At 36.5% G+C, this 12,926-nt stretch overlaps 1 protein-coding gene across 11 annotated transcripts in view; it reads right to left on the bottom strand.

Annotated features, from left to right (window-relative positions):
• The window catches only part of RALGAPA1 (Ral GTPase activating protein catalytic subunit alpha 1), a 258,521-nt gene that overhangs the window by 134,805 nt on the left and 110,790 nt on the right, over positions 1-12,926 (bottom strand). For all 11 annotated transcript variants that reach the window (XM_039534629.1, XM_039534621.1, XM_039534630.1 and 8 more), the window contains 3 exons: positions 8,252-8,468; positions 5,554-5,730; positions 2,324-2,476 (listed from right to left, as the gene is read on the bottom strand). In XM_039534629.1, the coding sequence (XP_039390563.1) occupies positions 2,324-2,476; positions 5,554-5,730; positions 8,252-8,468 (547 nt within the window). The remainder of the gene's footprint in view (positions 1-2,323; positions 2,477-5,553; positions 5,731-8,251; positions 8,469-12,926) is intronic.

Below are 12,926 nucleotides of genomic sequence, written 5' to 3'. Positions count from 1 at the left end.
AATCATGAATAGTTTCCTTAAAACAAGTAATAAATGGATAAGGCATGTATGTAGAGTAAGTACAATAAAGATATTTCTTATAGAGCTAGCCACTTTAGCACGGAGTCATCCAATCTTGTTATTAAATTAACTACATCAGTCTACTTTTCCTTACATAAATGAAATTTCTTTAGCTTTTGCTTCAATGAAGCTGCAAATGTCCAACATTCCCCATTCAAAGGATCGTCAGAAAATTAGCCTTCAGCTTTAAATCTTACTCACTAAAGCAGTTGGACCTTTTTCTTTAGCATTTACCATGACTGACTCTTACTTGCAAATTAGGGAAGAGAATCGTGAAGGAAGTGTGAACTGCTGTATCTTACCACTAGTCCCTCCTTAGTCAGCTAGTGAGGGGGTAATATTCAATAACTCAGCCCAGGAGCCTGAAAGCATCACACAAGATGCAGTTCTCTCCACTTCAATGTAGTACAAATAAAACCTACTTTTCCAACTGGCAGATAGTTTATCTACTTTTCTTGTACAACCCAAAAGCCTAAATTAGTTAAGATTGCTAAATATCTATCAACTGATATTAAACATTAAAAACTGTCAATTATAAATACTATGCACAAACACTTGAAAGTCAGGATATTCAATGTTGTGGTTTCTCAAAAAACAAAAACAAAAAACACTTCACTATGATCCCATATCTCAGCTGCCATCCATATGTAGTATTTTATGGTACAGTATCTAAAATCTTATTTGAGCATTACAAACAGAGAATATAATTTTTGGAGAGAGAATGAGGTTAGATTTGAATTTTTGATGCATAGGATTAGTTCTTCAAAATACCTAGGATTTTAAAGTGCTCAGCACTCACAACTGGAGCCAGGTTTAAAAAAAAACCCAAAAATCTCTCTCTCTCTCACACACACACACTCCAGAATTTCATAAATAAATGTGTTTTGAAAAAGTTAAAAAAATTTCACCCTTTCGAAACATTTCTGAAGCTCTCCAAGCTGGCCAGAGCCTTGGTAGCCTGCCATGTGGGGAAGAGTCAGGGCTTCCAGGACTTAGCCAGGAGCCTAGAACCCCTGAGCAAACACTGGGGAGGCAAGTTGGAAGGAAACTGAATGAAAAAGTGCTTGATTTCCATTGGGATTTTGTGAAAATCAACATGTTCCCATGGAATGTTTTGATTTTGACAAATTTGCATTTTTTGACAGAAATATGTTCCATTGGAAATTTTCCAACCCTTTCTACTCAGTTTACATTTAGGCACTTATATGAGGGCAAGAACTTCAAAAGTGTTGGTGCACAGCAGCTCCAGTTGTGACATTTGTGGTCAGATTTTCAAAACCTCTCACAGCACTAGAACATACTGAACTGTTCTGAAAATCTGGCCACTTATTTAGATGCCTAAATGGGATTTGAGCTCTCTTGAAAATCTGGCCCTAACTGAATACCGTGCTTTTTAAAAAAAAACCTGGGGAAAACACTATTAAAATAAAATTAAAAGGAGGTATATATTTTATTTATGTTAATAGTGTTTTCCCATAGCCACTATGGGATGGATATATATATATATCCTTTTTATTTTTTTTATTTTTATATTTTATATTTTTCTGTCTGTCAGTGAGTTGTGGAGGAGGGTCTGGAATTTGGGTCAGTGGTTCATATAGGATATGTGGGAGGAAAATATAGCTATGTACAATAGGGTAGATATTCTCTGTATATCTTTACTGCATTTACACCATAGTAGTTAAGGGTTTGTTGTGCATGAAGTTTGGTAGTTAGGTATAGTTGATCATATAGGGTCAGAGAAAAAGTTACCTTTCCATAAACAACTATCAATTTCTTGATTTACCAACATTTCAACTAAGCAAGTGTGCCACACAATTAAATGGGTACCATTTAGCCTCAACTAAGAGTTTGTATAAATCAGAAGAGAAAAACAAAAGATATCCTAAAATTACATTACAGCATCATATAAATGTAATGATGCTTCATTACTTATGTATTAATGATGATGCAGTTCTGGACAATACTGCACATTACATTAAATTGTTGTGATTTTAAACATAAAAGGATTAAAAGGTTTTTTAGACTGATAATCCAAATAATCCACTGATAAGCCCCTGCAGTGATACACAAAAAACACAGGACTTTCTGTAACTTTTTAAAGGAAATTATTTTCATTCAAAAGTTTCAAAATCTGTCAATGTAAATTAATATAAAAGCCTTGTATGAGACTTTTCCATACTGAAGAAATACTAGCTATTAATTATATTGCATTGAAAAAGAAAGAAAGAACAATTTTAAAGTTTTCTATTCCAGATATTGCCTAGGTCATCTGGCGTCTGTAAAACTGAGTGGTGGAGCTTCTCATCCAGCTGCAGATCCTTCTGCTCAATATGATCTGCATTCAGAGTGGCAGGAGAAGGTGTCTGTGATCGGGATCCAAGAGCAGATTGGATTGGAGAAGCACTTTCAGAGCCTGTAAATGCAATTTTTTAAAAGTTAGCTTAAAAATCTTTTCTATTTCTTCGAACTTCTGAAAAATTTTCTAAACATAACATTAAAAAAACCCTGAGCTCTTTTTATAATCAAATCTGGCCAAGAAACTATATACACCACAAGCAGGTGTCCATGTGAATAGTGCTGTGAAAGAAGTCATCAGTCAAGTGATAAACTGATACCAAATCGTGTACATGGATTAATTGGCAAAAGTCTACATTACGTACAAATTGTTTTAGAGTATTTATTTTCTCTGACAATACTTTCAGTGTTCTCAACCAAACAAGTTTCTTCCCACCTTCTTTCACCAAGATCCCAATTCAGTAAAAGCATTTAGGCACGTGTTTAAGTCCCACTGAAGTGAATATTTTTCTGAATAGGTATAGATTTTAGATATATGCTTAAGTCATATGACTTAATTGGTGTCCAAATTCCTGAATGTGAAAAATAAGGCCAGAGAAAATACAAAGAACAAGCAAACCGTAGTTAAATGAAAATTCTTATTCCTTCAACTACCAAGGGAAGTAAAATTCTGTGCTGGGGAGCAATGCTGCAAAGACACCTCCTGATGTTTTATTATTTCTTGGTATCCTTGTCAGGTCTCCACTACTGACAGGCCCAGGAAAGGAGAGCAGCTGTCGGTCATGTTTCTGTTCTCCAGTTCTGCTTCTCTCGCCTCACAGTTCACCTTGCCTCTGAGTCAGGAGCTGGCTGAAGATCCCCATAAGCAGTAGAACTCAGGCAGCTTAGTTAAGTAGCAGAGAACATGGGAGATATGTGATTTAACCACTGGCTTACCTAAGCATAAATAAAACTGTTACAATGAAAAGGCTGAAACCTCTGATTTTTAAAATTTAGACAAATGTAGCCTATATTTGAGATGTCAGGATAAACATGTATGTATGTGAAGTTCCAAAAGTAACTCATTTAGCTACAAGAACAAGAAAAAAAAAAAAAGAAAGAAAGTTAAAGGCTACTCAGGCTAACTTGCAAAACAATGATTTTAATTGATTGTTCTCTCTTTAAAAGTTAGATTTATCATATCCAGAAAGCATTAAAAGTAAATTCAATTGTTGTCTGAATAGTAATTATGGTAAATAAGGAAACTAAATTAAATTGCTCAAATGTGAAATACAGGGATTTCTATCCTGCTTCAAGTGAAAAACTTAACACAACCTTAAATATGGAATTATAATTAATGCCTTTATAATAAAAAGATAGTAGCAGTTGACAAAAGCGGACACCAAATAAAAAAATCTGAAAAACACCACGGATATATCCTGGGGAAGTACTTTCCCCCGCTTTTAGCACTTCTCTGCAACACAGCATACTGTTTCCCTCTGGTAGTTAAAAGGTAAAGGATTTTTATTAGCTGCCGTTTGCTTGTTCTCCATCTTTTCCTCGGGTCTTATTTAAAATGCACATTTCAGGCAAATAAGCTCCAGGACTTCTCCAAAAGGACATTATTCACTACTTTCCACAGAGAAGCAGAAAATACTTATTTTAGGGTGAGGGAGGCATGGGGAAGAGAGTACATCAAGTACTGTATTTAAAACCTATTAAAATAAACTTTTATTTCTGTTTTCTGCTCTCTCCACATGGAAGGATATAGTGACCAAAACAATTCTGTACAGGAGTTGGAAAGGAAAGGGCAGACTAATTATGCAGAATTTGATAAGCCATTGGGCTCTTTTGAGAAAACTGAAGGATATGCCATCACAGTTGCCTCTAATTCTTACAAAGAGTACTGCAGAATCACTTTGCTCTGATGCTACTGAATGAACAGTGATTGACAAACTCATTAATTTCCTGTTAATACTCCAGCAAGAAAATTTCCCACTTAGAAACTGGAAAGCAGAGCTAAAAAATTCACAAAAATAAATATCTTTGCCAAACAAAAACTGACGATCCCTGAAATGTTGGCTAATATCCAAAATGTCAACAATTTGAAGGAAACTGGGGCAGTAAGATTAATCCTCTTAACACTTCCATGCCAAATAATGAATTAAGACTGCAAGAGTACAACTGAACAAAGCCACTACAGTTTATAAATATGGAGGGGATTAAGAAAAAAATGTCTAAGGAAGCTAGTACAATGCTTCTTTGAGTATAACGACAGCTTCAGGAAAGGAAAATAGAGTATTTCTATGGCTCATCTGCCAAAAGTAGAGATGTCTTCAACATGTCTCAAAATGCAGGAGTTGGATTTGCTATAGACCCCCACAGCCCAGGGTACAGATGTTCGGTCACAAAGATGAAACTTCAAAGTAGCAATCATGTTTGATCCTTGGCTTGCAACTGGCACAGCATATACAAAACAGCTAGAGAACAAGGGATGTGAAACTGGCTATGGAATCCATAAATCCTGGCCCTAATAAACTCAGACACTTCCACAGGATGCGCCTTGGAGAAGATTCTTTCCTCAAAAGGGAACCTGCTCACTTTAGGCTCACAATCTAGTTCTCATGAGGTTAAAAAGGGTGGGGAGAAGAGAAAAATCTAATAACTCAACATTCAAGAGAACATGGATTGTATACAGCACATATGTTGATGTTTTATGTATCAAAAGCATCAAGCTCCATAACAGACCACCCTGAGAGAACGTAAGAGGCAGGAGTGTCTTAGGCATCCCATGATGTAGCTGTAAGTTGAGCTGAAAAAGTATTGTATACCAGAATACTTTAAAAAGAGTTATTTATATAAAAAAATTTGTTTTTCTAGTAACAACAATAGTTGGTAACACTTAATCGATGAGATACAGTATATTATGTGCTCACAGTTTTCTACATGATAAATCTGTCTGTTTTTCAAGAGAAGACTAAACATATACTTAGCCCTCTATGTCAATATCTGCTGATCATGTAAGTCAATGGAAAGTTTTTCTTAGTCAGGTTATTTCACTCAGTTTTCATAAGGATTTCAATTAACACACTACCTGAATTCCAAATATCACTGTACACAGAAAATATATTAAATTGCAAAAGTTGCTACCTGTATTCTTCAGAATGAATGAAAATATTTGAAATTAAAATCTACTTATTTTTACAACTACTTTACCAGTAATAGTTGCAGCTTCAGCAGACAATTGTTGCTGGTTAAGACTGCTTGTTTCAGAATCAATGTGGAGTGTAGTTAGACTAGTCACTTCCTGTTCCTCGGCACTCTGCTGATGTCCTGAAATTGCATCAATCTCAGTGGAAGCTGGTGTCCCAGCATCAGTGCCAAAACTGAAATCTACAGTAAGGGAAGAGCTATGTGGTTAATTAAACCATTGTTGATGAACACCAACTTAAAGAACATTGCCAACCAAAGACATTTCCGAAATGGTCCATGTAAAAGTGTATACACCCCTTTATGTTAACAATAAACTGCTCAAGCAAATTACTCCAAAACCAACATTTAAATAGGAAACCATTTACTATTTCAAATGCTTCTCCAGTTTCAGTCACAAAACTGAGTTATGCAAAACACACTGCTATTGCATATTCTGCATTCTATTTAGTTGGCAAGGTCAAATATTTTTACTTCATTCTCATCATTTGGGTATAATATAACGCACAAATTATGGAATCTCCTCAACAACACTGAGGGCTTGTCTACATGGAGACAGTGTGCAGCAACGCAGGGTGTGAATATATGCCACACCAGTTTGCCGAGTGCTAACTGGCCATGTGGATTCTGCTACTGTGTACTAAAAGTTCCACAGTGCACTCTGAAGTACTACAGAAATTTTAGGGCATCATAGAATGGTCCATACAGCATGCTAGTGCAATGTAGATTTACATCCTGGCTTGTAAACAAGCCCTAGGGTGCCTAAAAGAAAACATTTAAGTATCAACTTTAATTGAGAATATTATGGCAAATGACAGTTTTCTGCAAATAGCACTAAATTGATTGTTTTATATCCTGAGTTTTAGATTTAACAGTTTTGAGATTATACTAAGTGATAGCTCAGTGGTTTGAGCATTAGCCTGCTAAACCCAGGGTCGTGAGTTCAATCCTTGAGGGGGCCACTTAGGGATCTGGGGCAAAATCAGCACTTGGTCCTGCTAGTGAATGCAGGGGGCTGGACTCGATGACCTTTCAGGGTCCCTTCCAGTTCTGTGAGATAGGTATATCTCAAATTATAAGGAACACTAAAGACAAAATGTCATGCTCAAATCAGTTTAGCCAACTTAGGTTTTGTCGCTCTGCTATAGTTAAGGCTTATAGTAAGATTCCAGGATTGTCATTCCACGTGTCCATCTGAAGCCTACGATGTCTGTTGAAAAAAAACAGGAGTACTTGTGGCACCTTAAAGACTAACAAATTTATTTTAGCATGAGCTTTCGTGAGCTGCAGCTCACTTCTTCGGATGCATAGAATGGAACACACAGACAGGGGATATTTATACATACAGAGAACATGAAAAGGTGGAAGTATGCATACCAACAGGCAGAGTCTAATCAATTGAGATGAGCTATCGTTAGCAGGAGGAAAAAAACTTTTTGAAGTGATAATTAAGATGGCCCATGTGATGGAAACAGCTACAAGCATGGTTGAGGTCTCTTTGTTTAGAACATCACCAGGTTCAATCAATACTGAGATTCACAATCTCTCTTTGTAATTTTTAGTTCTCACCCATTTTTTGGCTTTTTTACACTTTACAAGTTACACCAGTAAGACAGCACAAGTTTTAACTGGTAGTTAATTAACTTCTAAAGTGAATAATTAATTCCTACACTTTATATAGATTTTCCAAAGAAAACCCATCACTTCTCAGTTGTACAAGGTGTGACGTGATAGTCCTCAGTGACACTTGTAGCCTCTCCCCATTAACAAGAATGGGAGTGTCATGAATAAAAAAAAAATTAAAACGCAGTTAATTTATTAAACCATTTGTTGTTTATCAGGTAGTATTTTGCTTCACTATTCCACTGCAAGCATCCGATGAAGTGGGTTTAGCCCACGAAAGCTTATGTCCAAATAAATTTGTTAGTCTCTAAGGTGCTACAAGTACTTCTCGTTCTTATTCCTAACTACATAGTCAAAAAGAATGCTATACTAAGAAAGGTTATTACTTTTTTATAGTTAAACTGATGTTTCGAGAAGTAAAAAAGACTTCCAAAATGAATGCATGAAGACATTCCTCAGCGTTGGGACCATATCTTCCTAGGTATGTTGTGTGGTGTTTTAGGGGGAGGAGGGTTGTTCAACACATTACACTAGGGGTAGGCAACCTGCGGCACGCGAGCTGATTTTCAATGGCACTCACACTGCCCAGGTCCTGGCCACCGGTCCGGGGGGGGGGAGGGGGTCTGAATTTTAATTTAATTTTAAATGAAGCTTCTTAAACATTTTTAAAACCTTATTTACTTTACATACAACAATAGTTTAGTTATATGTTATAGACTTTACAAAGAGACCATCTAAAAACGTTAAAATGTATTATCAGCACATGAAACCTTAAGTTAGAGCGAATAAATGAAGACTCGGCACACCACTTCTGAAAGGTTGCCAACCCCTGCATTACACAGTAAGGCCCCATTTCTGCTTTGGGCTCTACTACAATACAAATAGTGAATAAAGCTATTTTAATAAGAATTACTGCATCTTTCAAGAACTATTACTGCACTAACTAAACTATTAACAACAACATCAATGGGATGTTCATACGAAATGCTGTTCATGAGACAGCTGTATACAATCTATTTAAAAATGGAAATTAATATGCATAGATAAAAAACGTTACTACTAGTGGAAAAAATATACTTGCTTTCAAATTTGCGGCCATCATACTGGAAAGCACTGAATGAGTCAGAATGGCTATCTGAACTGATGAGGTCACTGCTTCCTGCACTGGCAGGAGACGTCCATTCAGAAGGCACACCTGGATCATCTATAGGGTGCATTTGGCTCTGCTTGTTCAATATATCAGGAAGGTCTTTTGGAACTTCCAGGCTGCCAGGACTGCTCCCTCTTCTTGTCACATTCTAATAATTGAAGAATTATAAAGTATTTTACAATCTAATAAAGTTTCCTTATTCACAGCAAGCAGTTATCACACATTTACAAATGTCAATATTCAGGGAAATAGTTCACAAATAACCAAATTCAAAATGTCTAGATATTATGATTTATATTGATAAGTATTTTTTCTTTTTATAAAATGCACTTTAGTTTATTGAAAGTATACAAGTTACAATGTTTTAATTAGAATTTACCTCCTTTATTAAAATAATTCAAAAGTAATTCAAAAGTAATATTAAAAAATAACTGAACCCATTCTAACAGTATTTAAAGCTGTATCAAAAAATGCCCAGTGCAGAGAATTCTAGGGCCTACATTTTGTGAACTTTTTGTGCCTAAGTTGTGTGTGCAAAAAATCCAATAAGCAAGTAATAAATGTGGAACTTGCACATGCATATAATATTGTGCACACAAATCCCTTACCCACACCTGTGCATTGGGCTTTTTGCACACCAAAAAAAGGGAACAAACAAATGTGCATGCATTTCAAAAGACTGGCAATGAGGCCAATATGTGAAACATATTTGCTAAAACTAGAGATGCAGATAATATGGAGAGAGAATATTTTGAAAATTATCTCCAAAATACTAAACAAATTTTTCAACCTTAGCTTTCATTCAGTATTTATGAGAAAAAACTCCATAAAACAGTCTTGACAAATTTTGACTTGCAACCTACAAAATTGAAAGCAGAATCTCAATATACACCAAGAGTCAAATGTTATGTACATCTTAATTCCTTAGACACTAAACATAATACACGGTATTCACTTGAATACCTTTTCAATGTATTGTGATGATGGAACCTACAGATCCTTCCTTACCCAGAAAAGACCGAAGTATTTGAAACCTTGTGTGTGTGTTCCTGGACTCTCACAACTGCCCTTTTAACAAGTTAGGACTATTTGGGTGAGGATGGAGAACTGAAAAAATCTGGAAAAGTTTTTTATGAAACATTCTGAACTTTTCTATGAACTAAAAGTTAAGAGACTAAAGGTAACTGGTGACAGGATTTTTTTGTTTTTTTAAACACTAGACCTGATCTGTTCTTTCCTTTGTCCTTTCCCTATTATCTGATCTTAATTACAGGTTTCACCAAGTTGCTATAGTTTTCATACCATAAGTTTGACGTTTCTAGGATCTTCAACTACCTGAAGGGGGGTTCCAACAAGGATGGAGCTAGGCTGTTCTCAGAGGTGGCAGATGACAGAACAAGGAGTAATGGTCTCAAGTTGCAGTGGAGGAGGTCTAGGTTGGATATTAGGAAAAAACTATTTCACTAGGAGGATGGTGAAGCACTGGAATTGGTTACCTAGGGAGGTGGTGGAATCTCCATCCTTAGAGGTTTTTAAGGCCCGGCTGGACAAAGCCCTGGCTGGGATGATTTAGTTCAGATGGGTCCTGCTTTGAGCAGGAGGTTGAACTAGATGACCTGAGGTCTCTTCCAACCCTAATATTTTAAGAGTCTATGGATCTAACAAGTTAGCACTTGTTGGGCTAACAATTTGGACCTTGCCTGATATTCCCTTTACAAATCTGCCACAAGATCAAGGAGGAATTCCATCCAGCAACTGGATCTCAGTTCCTCATTCCTGCTGACCTCAGCAGCGACCACAACTTTCTACAACACTGAGGTAAGAGCCATGTTTCCTGCCTGAATTGATAACAGGCACAGTCAACATGTTTGATCACCTACTTATAACAGAAAGTTCTTCCCTTTTCCTCACTCATCTGCCCTTTGTGTCTATTTCTGTTTTTGTTGGAGTAAATTGATTTACCAAAACCATAGAATGAGTTTATGACGACTATAATTCAGTTAACATTTTCCATTTTATAGTAAGGGTTAATTTGATGAGTAGAAGGTTATTCATTCCTTAGTAACAACACATGATGTTCAACTTTGAATCATATAGAGAAAGAACCAGATCTTTTCTAAGAATGAGGAGCATAAGTAACATCTGAGTCAAATGATTTTGAATGGTGTAATTAAAAAAAAAAAGGCATCTTTAAATACACACTGAGATTGGCCAAAAATTCAATGGTTTTGGAATTGAATAATGGAACATGGCAACAAGATAAAGGATTGGCAATTTGTTCTATACATGCTGTAGGCTGTATTGGGACTATGCAATATATTGTGCACCAACAGTTAAAATCTGATAAACATGGGATGTACCTTTGAAGGAGAAAAAAAACCAGCATTTGAACAGACATTTAAGGCAAATCACTTGCCACTTATTTATCATTTATCAGATATGAAGATAAATCAATCCAAACTACATAAAAAGATAAATAAACACAAGTCAGATATTAGGAATGGCAATATACAAAAACCTGTAGGAGAGCACTTCAACCTTCCTGGCCACACAATAGCAGATTTTAAGGTAGCCATCCTACAGCAAAAAAAACTTCAGGACCGGACGTCAAAGAGAAACTGCTGAGCTTCAGTTCATCTGCAAATTTGACACCAATCAGCTCAGGATTAAAAAAAGATTGTGAATGGCTAGCCAACTAGAAAAGCAGTTTCTCCTCCCTTGGTGTTCACACCTCAACTGCTAGAAGAGGGCCTCACCTTCCCTGACTGAACTAACCTCGTTATAGAATCATAGAATCATAGAATTCAAGATCAGAAGGGACCATTATGATCATCTAGTCTGACCTCCTGCTAGATGCAGGCCACATAAGCCGATCCACCCACTCCTTTAGCAAGCGACCCCTGCCCCATGCTTCGGAGGAAGGCGAAAAACCTCCAGGGCCACTGCCAATCTTCCCTGGAGGAAAATTCCTTCCCGACCCCAAATATGGCGGTCAGCTGAACCCCGAGCATGCGGGCAAGACTCTCCAGCCATACCCTCTGGAAAAAGGTTATATCATATCATTGACTCATTGTACTATTTACCAGTGTGGCACTTAATTGACCTATTGACTAAGCCCGTTATCCTATCATACCATCTCCTCCATAAACTTATCTAGCTTAATCTTAAAGTCATGGAGGTCCTTCGCCCCCACTGTTTCCCTCGGTAGGCTGTTCCAGTATTGCACTCCCCTGATGGTTAGAAACCTTCGTCTAATTTCAAGCCTGAATTTCCTGACTGACAATTTATATCCGTTTGTCCTCGTGTCCACATTAGCACTGAGCTGAAATAATTCCTCTCCTTCCCTGGTATTTATCTCTCTGATATATTTAAAGAGTGCAATCATATCTCCTCTTATCCTTCTTTTGGTTAAGGAAAACAAACCGAGCTCCTCAAGTCTCCTTTCATACGACAGGCCTTCCATTCCTCGGATCATTCTAGTGGCCCTTCTTTGTACCCGTTCCAGTTTGAATTCATCCTTCTTATCTCCAGACTGATTCTGGCCTGCATATTTATACCTGTCTCTGGAAATTTCCATTACATGCATCTGATGAAGTGGGTATTCACCCACGAAAGCTTATGCTCCAATAGATCTGTTAGTCTATAAGGTGCCACAGGACTCTTTGTTGCTTTTTACATGGAAATTGTTCCTCCTTTAACCCATGCTATTAAGGAGCCCAACTACTCTTTGAAAACTTTGTGAGCAAACCTTAGAATGGCATTGGATACATCCACCACCTACTGAAAAGGAATTTGCTAATCACACAAAATTGGAGTGATCACTAAGTTTGAAATAATAAATTTAAATTTCTTCCTATTCAGTCTATTCGTTGACAGAAAAACTTGCAATAAAATAGTATTTTTATATTTTGCCTTTCCCATCGCTGCCAATTAACAAAATATTTATCTTCTCCAATCAGCTGCCTCTTTTATAATCATTCAATGATAACTCAATCCAATGCTTGTAATACAGAACTGCTTACATGATTATGAACAAAGACATCTCAAACATGGCATTACTGATCAAATATGGCAAGAGTGAAAAAGTCAGGCTCTAGAGCAGAAAACTTGATACAAAAATATCTTGATAAGCAGAAGTGAAAAGAAAAGAAGTGAAGGCACACCATTTAAAAATATTTAGTTTTCCAGATTGTGCCAGTGAATACACCTTCACAGAACAATATACAGTGCTATACTGTGTATGTTAATACACACATTCAGGCTTTGATCCTGCAAACACTTATGCATACAAGTAACTATGCTCAGGATTAGTGCCATTCAACCCAAAGAGACGATGCAATAGAATACTCATTTGTGTGAAGTGACTTATATGGTTTGCAGGATCAATAATGAAGAATTTTAGCATAAAATGGTGTGTGAATATTACATCACTGCCCATTAGACTGTAAATCCTGTTTTTTAAGTCATGGTGTGTGAGACATAATATGCATGCAACATGACTTAAAAAACAGGATTTACAATCTAATGGGCAGTAATTTTCAAATAATGTATTTCTGGTTCTTAAAATCCAGAATAAAATATTTCTGTAACTTGAGCAATAATTTTA

The sequence above is a fragment of the Mauremys reevesii genome, linkage group 4 (assembly GCF_016161935.1).
Source record: "Mauremys reevesii isolate NIE-2019 linkage group 4, ASM1616193v1, whole genome shotgun sequence".
Classification (NCBI taxonomy): Eukaryota; Metazoa; Chordata; order Testudines; family Geoemydidae; genus Mauremys; species Mauremys reevesii.
Note: the sequence above shows the minus strand (reverse complement) of the source record. Positions and strands in the feature narration are given on the sequence as shown.